The sequence below is a fragment of the Gymnoscopelus braueri genome, assembly GCF_963280865.1.
Source record: "Gymnoscopelus braueri genome assembly, chromosome: 19".
Lineage (NCBI taxonomy): Eukaryota > Metazoa > Chordata > Actinopteri > Myctophiformes > Myctophidae > Gymnoscopelus > Gymnoscopelus braueri.
The window spans coordinates 33,178,665-33,195,562 of record NC_137621.1 but is presented as its reverse complement, the minus strand read 5'-3'; the positions used below and the strand labels follow the sequence as shown (position 1 = coordinate 33,195,562).

General features: G+C 41.8%; 1 protein-coding gene across 3 annotated transcripts in view; it reads right to left on the bottom strand.

Moving 5' to 3' along the window:
• zfyve26 (zinc finger, FYVE domain containing 26) overlaps positions 1-16,898 on the bottom strand; it is a 39,875-nt gene that overhangs the window by 3,198 nt on the left and 19,779 nt on the right. For 2 of the 3 annotated variants that reach the window (XM_080413757.1, XM_080413758.1), the window contains exons 23-42: positions 15,364-15,468; positions 14,881-15,003; positions 13,956-14,132; positions 10,266-10,515; positions 9,193-9,294; positions 8,523-8,722; positions 7,682-7,818; positions 7,350-7,378; positions 6,588-6,724; positions 5,957-6,177; positions 5,340-5,487; positions 4,926-5,135; positions 3,419-3,634; positions 2,682-2,879; positions 2,329-2,409; positions 1,737-1,852; positions 1,165-1,339; positions 920-979; positions 505-687; positions 282-332 (exon numbers count right to left, since the gene is read on the bottom strand). In XM_080413757.1, the coding sequence (XP_080269883.1) occupies positions 282-332; positions 505-687; positions 920-979; positions 1,165-1,339; positions 1,737-1,852; positions 2,329-2,409; positions 2,682-2,879; positions 3,419-3,634; positions 4,926-5,135; positions 5,340-5,487; positions 5,957-6,177; positions 6,588-6,724; positions 7,350-7,378; positions 7,682-7,818; positions 8,523-8,722; positions 9,193-9,294; positions 10,266-10,515; positions 13,956-14,132; positions 14,881-15,003; positions 15,364-15,468 (2,919 nt within the window). The remainder of the gene's footprint in view (positions 1-281; positions 333-504; positions 688-919; positions 980-1,164; positions 1,340-1,736; positions 1,853-2,328; positions 2,410-2,681; positions 2,880-3,418; positions 3,635-4,925; positions 5,136-5,339; positions 5,488-5,956; positions 6,178-6,587; positions 6,725-7,349; positions 7,379-7,681; positions 7,819-8,522; positions 8,723-9,192; positions 9,295-10,265; positions 10,516-13,955; positions 14,133-14,880; positions 15,004-15,363; positions 15,469-16,898) is intronic. The other variant, XM_080413759.1, reaches the window with a different exon arrangement.

Below are 16,898 nucleotides of genomic sequence, written 5' to 3'. Positions count from 1 at the left end.
TGTCTGCTCATTTCTTCCAATGCACTTCCAATTTCACTTTTTGAAACTGTATACCGTGCAAGTTCTCTCTCCTGATTGGATAAAATAGGTATCCGGACCTGAAAATGCATTTTCTGTTTAGTAAAGAGCAGGAGAGACATGGGGACTCCTGTTACTGAACTAGCACTCTATAGCAATGAGCACTATCAGAATATAAAGCTGTTTTAACAAAATAATTAGTGAATTGTGCATTAGTGAAGAGGAAAGTTGAAAAATAAATTGAGCATTGAGGTTTACTCTACCTTGTTCTCTGTGCCCTTTGTCTCCAAAATGAGACTCTCCAACTCCTTGGCCTAAATAGAATAAATGAAAGTCAGACGGAACATTCTTCATCAGGTATCTACATAGCAGCCAGCATACTGTCAAGGAGTGTTAATTCTAAGCACACATTTTATTTCTACTATGTCAAAAAGGACCGTCACTCACATCTACAGATTGTACTACGTCAAAAGGACCGACACTCACATTGGCAGGACCCTTTTCTGCAATAGAGACACAGCTGAGGACGATAGCATCGCAGTCGTTCTTGGTGGCTGTCCCCGACTCCCCCACACACTTTAGCAGCTGACGGACAGCCCCATACTGCCTCTGACGGACCAGCCTTTGACCCACACGCACATACACCGTCTGGGTCTCCAGCTGGAAGTCCTGGGTGGAGGGGAAGGAGGGGAGCGAAGGAGGGATTGAGAGTGAAACACACAAAACAGTCATATTTTATTAAAGCTTAGGGAAAAACATATGTAAATGTTCCCGTGTTGTGCAACTGTATGTTTGTCAACTATGCGTCACTACAGTAAGCTGAAAGTGAACTGAACTGAAATGGGTTGACATGCTTTGATGAAAACCCACTGTGACAAAACAGAGCACATCTCTCTCATACCTGTATGACTCTGTATGCTATACCGAACCCCTCTTCAATGTTCTTCCCTCCAAGCATCACCTGAAAATGTACACATTTTGTTATGGTCTCCATAACATACAAACCACCAAAGTTTTTATTACACACAGAATACTGAAGATGAAAATAGCAGATCCACAAACTCACACGCCACGATGCAACGCAGTGTGAGCTTGTAGATTGGCCAGTATGTGCTTTTCATAATGCAATACAACAAATCAGCCCACCTTGCAGGCCACCTCAATCTTGTTGTTGCCGTTACCAAACAGTGTGGGGGGTGCGGTGGAAGCTGTGCTGTTAGTGGAAGGGGTAGTCGTATATACAGTCTTGGAGGACGCTGAAGATTCACAGCGATGAAGGAACCGTGTTACCTCCAGCTGAAGCTCAATTGTGTTCATGTGCCTGGAGGCAATAGCAAGAGATCATAGAAGCTATGGTATACGTACACAACTTAAACACCAGACAGATGAATGTTACAAATTGATCTAATCTGACCTATAAAAATCTAAAATACATCCATATGTATACACACACACACACTGCAGACGTGATGAATAAATTATACGAGAATCACTGTGCCGAGTATTTACCATCAAAACTATTCATATAGTCAATGACTCATTCATACAGGTTGATGCCTTTATTCATGGTGAAAAATCTAACTTGTTCTGAAAAAAGAAATTTTATGCGCTTCATCACCGCATATAATGAGTGTTCTGTGTGGATGTACTCATTACTCAATACTTTTGGTTGCATTAATCGCACAGTAAATGCACCCCCGGTGTGTCAGCACCTTTACCTGGACACATCGTTGGAGGACATTGTCTTCCTGAAGGAGTTGACTGCAGACTTCCTCCGACCTTGCTGCTCCTGCAGGTAAGTCCTCAGGTGTTCCTTGGCTCTGACCAACCACCTCTGATCAAGGTCAAGATGATACAGTCAACGGTTAACGTCAGGGTCAGGGTCAAAGTGAGATCTTTACAAATGTCCTAATTCATTTGGTTTTTATAGGTTTCTTTTGGGAACTTGCAATGTTCCATAAATAAATGTGTAATTTTTCACGTCCTTCCACTGCTGCACGTGAGGTGAAGAAACGTGGGAGTGTGTCACAAATACGTTTCAGCACCTCACGTGCTTGGTCACAATCCAAGTTAACATACTAAACTAGGTCCCATAGGGAAATCCTTATACTGTAGTTGGTGGTTTGACTGTTTGCCCACTAAAGCCCTTTAAATCTCATACAACAAATAGCAAAAATAGCAGACCTACATACTCATACATTACATACATATACGTCACGGCCGCTTTTGATTTTTGATTTTTTTTTTGCCATGTCCAGGTTGAAAGTAGTTGAAAGAGAAAAAGAAAATGGGGCAAATGATATACTGCACCTGCTGTTCTCCCAACTGCAAGTATGATTGAGCCCCATGGGTGAAGAAACGGATACATGTCATGGCCGCCCGCACATGATCCTGTAGTATAAATAATTATTATTATGATTTATGTGGAATTAATCTCCTAAGCACTGAATGAAAATGTATTTGTTCAAATTGAAATAAATTTGAATTCCATCCACACCATATCATGATCCATATACAGTATATTGTGTGTGTGTGTGTGTGTGTGTGTGTGTGTGTGTGTGTGTGTGTGTGTGTGTGTGTGTGTGTGTGTGTGCAGACAGACAGACAGACATACATACAGTATAGACTACATATATATATATATATATATCAATGATTCAGACCATCATGAACTGCTGGAGCTGGTAGAGGGTGTGGTAGTATCCCCGGCGCTGCAGGAATTGGCAGGCGGCAATCAGGTAGCGGCTACAGGCCTCCAGGCCGGGGTCCAGGGTCTCCAACATGCCCTGCAACATGCCCAGACGACTGCACTCCAAACTAGGCTGCAGCACTCCCTCCAAGAACACCTCATCCAGGCAGTCCTGGGATTTAAACATTCATTGACGATGACTATTGGTCATGAGTATGAGTGTTCCCTTTATTTTTAAAGTCCCCTCAACAGTTCAGAAATTTCTAAGTGCTTTTATAATGCATTTCTGACAAACACCACCTCACTAGCTGTGCGATATGACTGCAACTCAATATCACCATTATTTAAAACTTTTGCATCAATTACGATTAATGAACGATAACAAAAAAAGAACATAGTGAAAAGAGTAGATCTACACACTCACAACACATCGCGATACGTTGTGAGCTTGTATATCGGCTAATTTTTTTATGCACCATTGTACAACAAAGAATAATACAGGGTTAAGTGGTTAATTAGACTAATCGATTTAGTCGATTATAAAGAATCGAACAGAGGGTCGATTCGTTGATATATAAGAAATAAAATACAAATATTCAAAATATTGATTATTCGATTAATCTACATGAGCAAGATTAAGTCAGTTATTGGTTCTAAATATCGGTTTCGATATACAGTATTTACGGTTCATTGCCCAGCCCTACTCCTCACCTTGCTGAGCAGGTGTACCAGTGCCTCCCTCATGCAGTCCTGACGCATGTAGAAGCTGACCAGGGCCAGGTGTGTTCCATAGGCATTCAGGTAGTACAGACACTCCTGGTGGAGGCTGCTGTTCAGGGCCTGTCCCTCCGGCCAGTCCACTGGGCCGGACTCAGACAGGGCCTCCTTCAGCTCCCACAGAGAAGCCAGGATCTCCTCGCCAAAAGGCTGCAACACACATAAGCACACACACACATAAATGATATAGATAAATGTGCAGGTACAAGAGGTACACATACCGGCAGGCGGACACTGAGTCATATAAAAGGCATGTGTACACACAAAGCTACACATAATCACATACGAAGCAACACGCTGGTGCAGGCACACATAGCATGGAAACGATCAGAGATGCACCCCAAATGCCCAAAGCTAAGTTCATGTACTGTACATATCCCCACACATGCTGACACAGTGAACAGAACACAACGAAGACTATAGCTTTCTCATTTCTCAATTAGTCATAATTTTGGACACACTCTCCATGTAAATTACCTTCCAAATATTGGCAAATTCAACACTAGTTTATTGTGCAAAATTACACACACACACACACACACACACACACCACACACACACACACACACACACACACACACACACACACACACACACACACACACACAACTTCATACTGTATATACAGTATAGAGTAAATATATTTACTTTCTTTTTTTTCTTAGTATCAAACACTATTCGAGCACATGCCAGCATTATTGAAGCCTTCCCAATTAAACTAATTTGAAAGAGTAGTCTTAAATAAGACAAAAGTATGTATGGCATATTTACACACATGCACGCAGACTATGTAGTGATGGACTATGCCTCATTTGGCCAAATAGAAATAGCTATCTTTATAGATACTTTACCAAGAACGTGCTTCACAAGAACAATGTTGGTGTAACCAAGAGATTCGCCACAATGTTGTGTCAGGCTAGAGAAAGATCTGCCATATATATTCTGGCCCAATAAAATATCAAACAAGGAACTCTATATGAAGACTGACTGCCAAGAAATTAAACACCGTCGTCTAAGATGGCTTAGACACATACTACAAATGCCCCGAGAGTGGATCCCCAAAGTTGCCCTCAGATAGCCTAGACACCATGCGGAAAAGGAAACGAGGCAGACCTAAGATAACCTGCAGGAGATGGGTCTCTCATGGGGTGAGAGACACAACTTGTTGCCAAAGACCGTGATAGGTAGAGAAACATTATCGATGCCTTATGCCCCATAGGGGGCGAAGAGCATACAGTAAGTAAAGTAAGAAAGACACAACATGCTTTCTGGCTGGAGGTGCTTCGACTTTGTGACGTCATGCACATAGCGGCATGAGCTGCTGTGATTGGTCTACTTTTAAGGGGACAGACCGTCCATACATACAAATTGTTCTAGACGGCTTGGCCAATGGCTGAACTGTAAAAAAAATTTTTTTTAAATTAAAGCTTTGTTCTCCTACCATGGCTGGTGTCAGTCGAACTGTGGACTCCAAGTGCTGGACTATCTCCTGCAGAAGACAGGGCCCCAGGTTGAGCTGGTTGCGGTCCACCGGGGCCTTCAGGCAGCGGGCAAACTTCTCCCGTGCCGCTGAAAGGTTCCCCGCCTTGAGAGAGGCCATGCCCCATGCGTGCCATACACCACCAGGGTCCAGTCCGCTCTTTGTGGATACCTGGCGTAAGAGAAGAACCACTAGATTACAATGTGGTTTTAGTCACTAGCAATTTAATTTGCCCAAATACAACTACATTAATGACCTACTCAGATAAACAAAAATATAGTGCGACGCGCTGTCAGGCTACATTAGAGCCTAAATGCCCGGTCCACTAGGCCAGCGATCCGGGTCACACACAGACACTGCTGAGTGCCTCCTCACCTCCACAGCCAGCTGGTAGTGTTCTGCCTCCAGTAGCTGGTTACGCAGACGAGTGACGGCAGTCGTCTCCAAAATATCATCCAGAGACGGGATGTACTTGTAATTGGCTGTCACCAGAATCTTAAGGACGTCTACTTTGCTGATATAGCTGTTATGGACAGAGGACATTGACAAGAGTGAGCTCAAGACAAGACAGAGAAGTAACAGAATGTGTGTTATGAGAAAGAGAGAGACCAAGCATTGTTTGCTAATTATTTTATACATTTTTATTTATTTAGAAATTTCCGTTAGGATAAGCCCCTTGAGATGTATCATTTTTGAGGGGGTCCTCAAATGCATTTCAAACCACCTTTATTACTAGAGACATTGAGTTGAATTTGAAAACATTGAAGAATAAAGGCATATACTGTGTAAGTTATTTTAAAGTCAATACAGAAATCATAGTATTTACTTCTATATGGACTTTTACTAAACAGATTTCTTACTTAATAATAGTAATTAATAATAATATCAGAATTGTACAGATATGGGCAATACCCTCACCCATCCAATTCACAAAGTATGTCAAAACAAATGTCACCAATTCATTCCAAATACTGTCATTTCATTAGTTTCACCTGTCACAGAGGGCGAGATCCTGGCTGCGGCCGACCTTGACAAACATTAGCTTGGCGCTGAAGATCAGCTGCCTCATGATTTCAGTGAGGAGACAGGCGTCCACCTCTGGGTTGGTCAGCTTACGGGACAGGGAACGGCAGTGGTTGATAAGCTGGTGACCACAAGCCGTCTGGTCACTGTGCAGGGTCAAGATGGTCACACAGAGGTGGGCACTGGGAGCCTTCGAGGTGGTATGGATAAATGAACACATGCAATATGTGAATGGGTTAAGTTAAATGGTACATGCCAGGTCATACGTCCTAATATCCTAAATGGGCACAATGACCAGAAAGCGGACATAAGGTTTAGGGATATACTGTTATTCAACTGTAAAGAGTATTTTATACTGAGTGAGCCAAGCCGTAACTCATAGATACTTCTGGAGCTATGAGCCATGTGTCATGAGCCACGGCTCACCCACACAGTACACATTAGCAGTACAGACTAGAGTACAGTACTAATACAATATGTGCACAATATTTAAAGCTATCTACAATATATAATACGCTATCTACAATATATAATACAGGAATCTTTTTTATTTGTGGGGGGGGGGGGGTAACTGTATCCCTTTTTTATCTACATCCAGACCTGTTCGTAGTAGAACTCGCTCCGCAGCAGATGGTTGTCTTCAGGGTTTGTGCTGAGTCGTATCCGTCTGTGGACCACCTCGGGCAGATACAACATTCCATCTGAAGCACCGTCTGTAGCCATGGGGCTCCCAGCCACTGTACAGAGAGATGAGCAGAGGATGAGCACGTTTCACAACAGAGTTATAGCAGAAGGTTACAGAAATGAGAGGAAAAAAATATGAGAAAAGGTCATTCGTGAATGAAAAAGGACTTGGAAAGGAAGGGACAGAGGACTTATTACTTAAAACCCACTCTTCCCTACTTTGTCAAAAGATGTAGCAGTTTAGCATAAAATGGATGGAGGGTGCTATGGCATGCTGTTGCACTTTAACCACATGAACCCTCGTGTTGCTATTCTGGGCATGTCATAATAGACGAACATTCCGCAATAATAGCTTGTCCACAAGGTCACAATGTGAGTGAAGACATTAGAGGGAAAAAAGGAGGGGGCCAAGTACAGACCCCTGAGGGACGCTGGTCCACGAAGTACTATATAAGGTTTAAGTGGTTAAAGGGAGGACATTTAATGACATTATCTGACTGATCTCCAACAAATGATTGAATGCCAATGTTCCAATTTAATCAAAAAATGGCCACATCCGCCTGTTAGTGATCAATTACATAAAACTGGAAAATCTCTCCGAACAGTAACCACCATACAGCAGGATGTTCTGTGCACTTGCTGAATTGAAAGAAGAAACCATCTTTAAATTATATCTACCTTCTGCTTCCTCCAGCTCATCATCCACACTGCAATCAAAAACAAACAGCCATTCAATTAATGTTCATCAAATCATTAACATGGATATAACATGCAGTGCACACATTTATAGCTCCGCACACACACGCGCACACGCACGCACGCACGCACAGAAATCCACTCAGGTTCACTATTTGAAAAATTGCATTGTAGTTGTTCTCAAACGTTTATCTATTTATGTCCCAAGTTGTTCTGTAAAGCCCTCAGTTGGACAAACCTATTCTATTTTTTATGAACGCACTTCATGAATAAATGAGTAGGCTAGTGAGTTGGACGTAGCTACAGGGTCTTACTCAGGGTGGAAGTACATGTAACACTGGTCACACACTCTGGCTTCGTCCTCAGGGCATCCCTCAACGTGCATCTTCTTCTCAGAGCAGGCGTGACACACCAGACGACCACATCTACGACAATGGTGCCTTCTGTTAAACTACAGGAAAACAAGGGGAGAAAGGAAAGTCAAGACTTCACAAGTTTAAAGTATTAAATACTTTGGTAAATATCTATTTTCATATTTCTTCCCCCATGGCTGTTTTGTTGATTGGTGAGGGGCTACAGCCTATAGCTGAAGTTTTGTTTTCCCGATTTCCAGGTTGTCATTCATTTCAGTATAGCAACATTAACAATAGAACATTGCATCATGTTCTCAAGTTATTAACCACTTATACACTATATATTTCAGTTTAGCAAGGGTGTGTAATTGACCCCCTCCCTTTTCCCCTCTACACCAAACCAACAAGCTCATAACGCATCATGTTGAGAGCTTGTGGATCTGCTATTTTCGCTGAATGTTCGCCTGTTTTCACTGAATGTTTGCCCATTATGACCTGCGCAGAATAGGGACAATAGGATTCACGTGATAAAGCACTGGTACAAGATCTAGGATCCTAGATTCAAGGAGGTACACACAATGCATTCCACAATACTTTATATTGTAGTACTACTATTATTTATTATCTGCAGTTATAATACGTACAAATAACTCAGACAAAGCTCTACTCCATCCTTGCACTACTTTTCACATACTGTATATATCTTGATTTCATCAGTTCCATGGACATTACACATTGCTATGCACTGATCACCCACTGGTTTTGGTTTCATCAGCCTCTCATGGTTTTTGCTTTCTCTCACCATGGTGAACCGTTCACGCAGGCAGACCATGCAGACGTGTTGCTGGGTGTCTGGAATCCAATCCTTGCGGGCAGGAGGCTTTTCTGGAGGCTGAAACTGACTAGACAGGCGCCCCCTTCTGCTCACAGAGCCTCTCTCATTGCTGCTGGTGGATGTGGTGTGTGTAGGTGTGCTGGCTGGAAGTGGACATTTACATATAACTGCAATAAATACATTATATATATAAAAAAGCTGATGAGTATAGATGGAATACAACTACTAAAAAAGAACTGCATTCACATTGGTTTCAATGGAGAATGTTTACATTCTCCATTCAAATCTAATCCAGAGGGCAACACATCCTAGTATACATTCTGGGGGAACACCTGGTATATTAACACATTGATTGCCGTTTTTCAAATCCATCACTTGATTGCCTAGATCGAGTTAACTCGTTTTTGTTTTGTTTTTTAATTTGACCCAAAGACCAAGGAGATATGATTTTTCGAAGATCTAGACTCCTATCCACTTCCTTGTTAACTTAAAACTTAAAAATTCTGTATCTCGGCTCCTGAGTACTTTTTGTTTTTCAATGAAAAATCTCTGGCATAAAACTGCAAAAAATCTGAAATAATTCAGGCAGTGAATGTGTTAATAGTGCAAATGTGATGTGGTGCACATGCCATCTCACCTGTGGAGGAGAATGTTGGAGACTCCACTCGGCTGGGTGAGGGGGGAACGCTGCCCTGAGCAGGACACTGCAAGAAGGCATCTTGCAGGCTGATGACAGAGTCTGGGGTGTCAAGATAATTATGCAATTAGACCAGTGATTCTTTTTAAATTTCAAGGACCCCCAGTTTGATTTAGGCCACGGAACCCCATTTGAAAAAAACTTTACCTCCGGGACCCCAATCTACAGGATACTGCGTAAAATCCTCAGTGTTAATTTAACTCTGAGAGTGTACAAAGTTTATTTATACATTTATACACTCTGAGTTACAGACCTGCAAGGGTCCATTTGGTTCCCGTATAACCTTTCCTATCAATCATTTAGCTGGGGACCCCCTTGAGGGGACTCCTTAACTCATTCACTGCCAATGACTGCCTTTTGACGGTTGTAAATCGAAAGCCCTCACTGCCAAAGGTCTTTTTTCCCCCTTTTTTTCGCACACAGAACCAGGAGATAACGTGATCCAAAAGATTTACAGCTCCATTCACTTCCTGGTTAAAGCATTTGGGAAATATTCTGTATCTCGGCTCCTGTGTTTTACTATGCATCTTTGGCGAGACATGCTATTTTCAACATCGTATTTTTTTCGCGGAATCACAGTGAAACCCTCCGTGATTAGCAACCATCAGGGAATCGATCATACTGGAGATAAATATTCTGTGACTACTTGAAAAGGTAAGAAGAATCGCTGGCAGTCTGGGCTTTATTTATTTATTTACTCTGGCAGTGGATGGGTTAAGGACCCCTACATTGAGAGCCAGTGGTAGTGAATTAAGTCATAATGATGTTATACTAAGGATCAGTACCTCCACCAACCACCTGTGCCTGCTGCTAATGTCTCCACAAAAGACAGCATTCTGTGTACACATGTATTCAACAAAATTATAATATTCGCTAAATTTGAACACAGGTGGAAAATTATTATGATGTAATGTTCTTGTAGTATTTTGAATTTAGAACTCAGTGCCAAACTGATCATGTAAGAGATAGGAGCTGGATCTGTGTGCGCGCGTGCGTCTACATTTTCAACTGACCAGACCGAGACATCTCTCTTGGTGCGTAGGGGAAGTCGAGGGCCTTGCAGGCGTAGTTCTCCAGCAGCTTGTCGATGTCCTCCGTGCCGAAACCGGCCTCCTGGCCAACCAGGAGGCTCCGCAGGGTTCCCACTGCCACGTCCAACCAGTCCACCTTTAGGTTCATCAACAGCTGTTCCAGCATCAGCAGCGGCTCAGAGAGCAGAGGGAAGTAGTCCTGCCTGGCGGCCATGGGCAGAGTGAGCAGCACCTATACGTACACACACAGCCACACATGACACATTTAACAGGGGCATTCTGGGGACTTAACCAGTTAGTGTACTGGTTACCAAACGGGGTGCCAAGGCACACTGATGTGCCCGTGAGACAAAATGATATAATGTATTATTAGGGGGCCAAGCACGTAATGCGTAGGACCCCTAATATTTTTTGTTAGTTTTATTATTCCGCCATTTTTTGCAGTTCTGGCTTAACCATGCAGTCGTTTTTTTCGAAACTCGGCAATGTGGTAGAGGGCTATGCCAAACGGCCAAGAAACGAAACTCACAACCACTGGCCAAAGGGTGGCGCTATAGCACTCACACACTATAGCACTTGAAAAATGCAAACTTTGAACAGGCATAGCTCATAGTTTCACCTACAGCCATGAAACTTCATTACACATTTGCGTCTCCTCTTAACAAACAACTTTTCTGCTTTGACCTATGAAAACAGTTAAATTCTATAACCTCCTGGGATTTTTTAGCAATCTGCAGAAGTTTGTACAGTATGTGAATGAATGAAGCCTCCATGAGCCAAATAATATTGCAGTTTTATGAAAATTATTATTCTGCTCCCAACTACATAAACACACACATTTTTACGAAACTTTGCAGTATGATTGAGGGCCATTCCAAATAGCGCTGAAGCCAATCTTACTCCAATTGGCCAAAGGGGGGCACTATAGCGTTTGAAAATGCAAACTTTGAACAGGCATAAGTCATGCCTCGTTTGGCCTATAGCCATGAAACTTGCTTACACATGTGCCTCTACTTATGATGAACACATCTGTCACTTTGACCATTAAGCTCCGCCCTTAAACTTTCCGCCATTTTGAGTAGATTGAAAAACACTTAAATCCATTCTTCTCCTGGGATTTTTTAGCAATTTGCTTCAAACGCTCGGCTCTACACATAATCTATGGACCATCCTATATTAAAATCACCTAGTGGGTGCACGTTTATCCGTCTGCCTTCTTCTAGCATACCAGCAGTGCAATTGCTTCCACACTATGCACAAATAATGCATGCCATGAGAAATCCAATACACTACATTTCATGCTTGCATATTTACCGTACACTTTGTATGTGCATGAAACTACATTATAGAGCAATACTTATTAGTGCACTTACGCGATATGCGTCACATTTTCCCAGTTACACAGCGCATGCTGGTAAAGTAAAGAGTTTGAAATCTGCCATTATAAACAACATAATAAAGACATGCATTTTAATATAATATATTTTAATAAACAATCCCTCAGAACTCTGCTCCGCTGTTTCCAATGCTCATTAAATGAGCATTGGAAACAGCTGAGCAGAGAAAATACTATGCGATTAACAAATTGTGTTTCAGTGTCATGTTTATGTTTATGTTTAATTTCTGTTTCTAAAACTCTGACGATTAACATTGGGGAATGATGTATGACACTAACTACCTACAATTTTATGTACACAAGTAAGACGCGCGAACGCGGGAAGCGAACGCAGCTCGAAAATATTGTGTATTTACGGACTTGTAATCCGTGTTATTTCACCGTGATGGGGAGAGAACATTGACATTGTGTGTGTGTGTGTGTGTGTGTGTGTGTGTGTGTGTGTTGCAGGCTGTTGTGCATTTTAATCAGAGCATTGTCTAAATTCCTGCACTCTGGCGCACTCTGGCGGCTGCATACAGGCAGTGCACGCACGTGAGTCAAATGGGGGCGCGAGCCAATGAGAGCGCGGCTGCACACACACAACCCGAGCACGGTTACATAGTAAGCTCCACTTGGTCGGAGGCGCGGCGTCCTTCCGCAATGATGAATGCTGTTTATGCCCCCATGGACCAAAATACGTGAAAATGCAATTAATGTAAGGACCTGAGCTCTATGTGTGTGTATGTCTTTTATGTTTTGTTAAAAAAAATCAATACAAATATATTGTTAATCGCATAGCATTTTTTCAGTCTATGTTTCTATGGCTTATTGCGCATATACCTTTTTCTATATTGCATTGCTTGGCCCCCGTATGATGCGACTTGGGTACAAAAGGTTTGAGAACCACAGAGTTACTGCATTCGCTGATCACATGATGGCAAAATCACAAGTCCACTCCGGTTCTGGACCTTATTTTATACTTTTTTACATTGATCTGATGTCAATTGCAATAAGTGCAATTTCTAAATAAATAAAAAAGAAATACAAAAGAAAATAACAGAAGGGCAAACCGCACTTAACGACTGTGGGATAAGTGCAACAGATCATTCACTATTAAAATACACTCACTATTAAAACACTGAGATGGATGAAATAGTCAGGCTTTCTACAAGTTATTTTCCATTACAAAAACCCATTCATTTTTATCAACTCAATTGGAAGTTTCTCTTCACTGTCCCACAAGAATGTCAGACTCATTTAAAAACTATTCAAGATTTGGAAATTACCAAAGTCATACCTCTGTTTCACCAAATGTTAAACTAGGTCAGTCATGCAGTGGAGTGACACTTGTGGATTAAAACAATGAGAACACTGCCTCATTACTTGGGGCATGAGCCAAGATGAGTAATACAACTGAATGAAATTCATTGTGCTTGTGGTACACTCAGTGGCTGTAATTGGTGAATCTTCCCATTGTCAAAACTCAACAACAATACAATTGTATTATTTATTTATAAATTAAAAAAAGACTATATTCTCGTATGATATTTGTTTTCTGATACATAATGCATCTATAAATAGAGAAACATGTAATTAATTATTCTACACATATACATACATAAGTGGATGATTTAATTTGGTATGAAACTTGTATTTTTGGGTCATGCTGTATCAGTTTCACAATCCCTCATGAGATTATGTGTCACAAAAACATGTGATAATCAGCAGTGATAAAGGCTTGGTAAAGGAAAGAGCTCCAAATGGCATAGGGTGGGTGAAGGTACAACGTGTACTGATATCCCTTTGTCATGTCCCCCTAACTAACCAACCAGTTACCTTTTCACTTCCACACCCACGAGTTCAACAGGGACATGTGACATAACATCAACACATCCACAGCCCTAAACAGTAAAATCCTGAGAGTTCATTTAACTCTGAGTGTACAAAATGTAACCAAATGGACCAGTAGGGGTCCATTTGGTTACATTTGTATACTCTAGCTGCAAATGGACAAGTTTACACTTATGATGTTACTGTGTATATAAAGTCAAAGATAAGTAACTGTGCATAGTGATACAGAGGAATTAATTAACAGTTTAGTTCCCCTACCACCAAAAAGCATCGCTAGACAGACAGCATATCGTATATACTGTAGTATTTATGGGTAGAATACTTGTGTTTATGACAACAAAAGATAGTACAAACCTTCCACCTTTACAGCTCACAAAAAACATAGATATGGCTGTTTGCGTTTGTAGCACGGGACAAAAAACATGGACTCTAGCATTTCTTACCTTAGAGCCCAGATGGAGGGCGTGAATATGACGGCGTCGGGCCGGTGACACCTGGCTCTGGAAATGCAGAGTGAGGTAATCAGCCAGGAAGTGACAGGCAGCCAATCCGGGTCGGCGGTCCAGAGCGCGTTCGCAAACCTCCAAGCCCACTGCGGTGTCTGAGAGGCCCTCAAGCAACTAGACAAGGAAAGAACAGAACAAATACAGTTTAAAAAAAAGTTTCAGTTATAAGATAGTAGAATGCTAGATGTCTTTTCAGGAGGCCCTTCCTATTGTACCACAGTAAGTAAATAGGTGAATAGTGGCTTATTGTCAGTATCAGCTGAGCAATGACGGGCTCTATCCCCCATACAAGGCCCTAGACCAGGGAGATGGATTGCTGAGGCAGAGTGCCACACCCAACGTCAGCTCCCAGTGCTACTCACATGCTGTGTTGGTGGTGCCCAGGATCAAACCCAAAGCCTTGCAATTCAAAGGGTAGCGCTCTAATGACTGAGCAATCCGGACACATGCATTTGTACATAGTACATGTACGGTTTAAGTAAGTGTTTAAGAAATAGCATTAAAGTAGAGTTGACCAATACGCTGGTGCAGACCATATTCATGTGTTTGTGTTATGTTGCTTTATGTTATAACTTTAATGTTAAGTGTCTTTAATGGTTAGGAACCATGGGTTATGCGGTTAGGGGAAATTATCTCCCTTACACTTTCACTATGACTGACCTTGGCTGGAGCAAAATTATGTGAAAGTCACAATAAAAAGTGTTTCATATTGAAAGCAGAAATACTGTTTCATGGGAATCGACAATTGTTTCATATTGAAAGCAGAAATGCTGTCTCATGGGAATCGACAACCCACCGGTCATTGCAATATGTGATTGAGTAACGGTTTGCCGTAATCATGGCATTTTGCTATGGTGCAGACCTGGTAGGCCTCCTCCGCATGTCCTTTCTCCAGCAGATGAAGCAGGTGTTCTGTTTGCAGCTGCAGTGTCAGCTGTTCAGAGACAGGGTACAGCGCCACCCACTGGCCACAGAGTGCAAACTCCTGCAATAAACACCAGAATCAATCATGAAACAGATAATACATAGACTGGTAAAGTAAAGCTTTATTTGTGCAGCACATTTCATTAAAGCAATATCAATGTGCTTTATCTATAAGCATTTACACCAAAACATAAACAGAACAGTCGTAAAGTACAAGTAGGTCACTATGGATATAAGTCTGTCAGCTATGTGCTTAAAATGTGACTACTGTATGAAAGATTTTAAGTCTAAATTATCACATTGTGCATAATACTGTACTTCTGTTGTTCTTGATATGATAACAATTTTCTCAGAATGACCCCTCTAGGGCTAAGCAATGTGTAAGAGAAATAAACTCATGGAATGTCGTTCCACCACCTACTCGTGCCTCCAGGATGATAGAGAACACAGATTCAGAGTTTCTCTTAGACTCAGTCCTCAGCTCCTGCCATGTTACCCAGGGCAAGGGGGTCTGTAGACTCAACATCTGGGGGAGGGAAAGAACACAGCAGAGAAAACGGAAAGTCACAAATGACATTTCCCATTACATAATCTTTCTTGTATACTGTATGAATTACATAAGCCAGCTAGCTATGATATGTACTATATACATCATCTCAGGGGTGCAGGGTGCAAAAACAAATAAAGTCATCACAAAATTTCGACAGTTGGTTTGAAAGATTGCACAAGTAAAGAATATGGAGAGCAAGTTCAAATGTATGCAGGATTTTCCCATTTGCTTAATCACAGCCAAACACCCAGAAACTATGTGAGGGACAAGAATTAGAGAAGTTGACAATTGACGTTTTCTTTTTTATTAACTGTATATATGGTTACGGTTTTAACTGGTGTGTGTGTGTGTGTGTATGTGAATGTGAATGTGTATGCGTATGTATGTATGTGCGTGCGTGCGTGCGTGCGTGCGTGCGTGCGTGCGTGCGTGCGTGCGTGCGTGCTCCATCGCTTCCCTTATCTCATCACATCTCTTCTCATGGCATCTGTCATCACACTATCAATCAGCTAATCACTCTGAAAATAGGTTTGCCAACAATGTGCACTACCAGTCACTGTAATCTGTACTCATCTGGAAATGTGTAATCTTTACACAAACATTAACTGGTTTACTCCCTTTTAACACTCCTCTCTACCTAGAACACAATCTCTGTTACAAACATTGACACCTACACATAACACTCGATCAGCACATTATATAAAGTATTTCAAACCCCCTAAATAGGCTACTGTAGCATGCCAAGCTGTTCAGTTGGCAGAGAAGGGATTCCTTCAGGGGGCTCCATTTATTTTCCCTTTGTTATGGAGAATGTTGGGGGGGATTCATGTGTTTGTGTTATGTTGCTTTATGTTATAATATTTATGTGCTTAATGGTTAGGAATCATGGGTTATGCGGTTAGGGGAAATGATCCCCCTTACACTTGACTATGACTGACCTTGGCTGGACCTTGGCTTGTGTGAGTCACAATAAAAAGTGTTTCATATCGAAAGCAGTTGTCATGCCGTTTCATGGGAATCGACAACCCACCGGTCATTGTAATACTGTGTTTGCCTTTTCATGGGATTGACAACCCACCGGTCATTGGTTAGGAATCATGGGTTATGTGGTTAGGAGAAATGATCCCCCTTACACTTTCACTATGACTGACCTTGACTGGACCTTGGCTTGTGTGAGTCACAAGAAAGCAGTTGTCATGCCGTTGTTTATTATCCTCTTTGTAAGACTACAAATGGTCAACTACACCTCTATCAATACATTTTTTATGGACATTTGCAATTGCCCCCTCACAAAATAGTACCAGCACTCAATTCAAGTACAGGTCCTTGACTATGTGCCAGCTATTTCTTCTGACTTGGTTTGTGTTTTCAAACATTTTTAGGATGCATCTGGTTCCTGGCGGGCC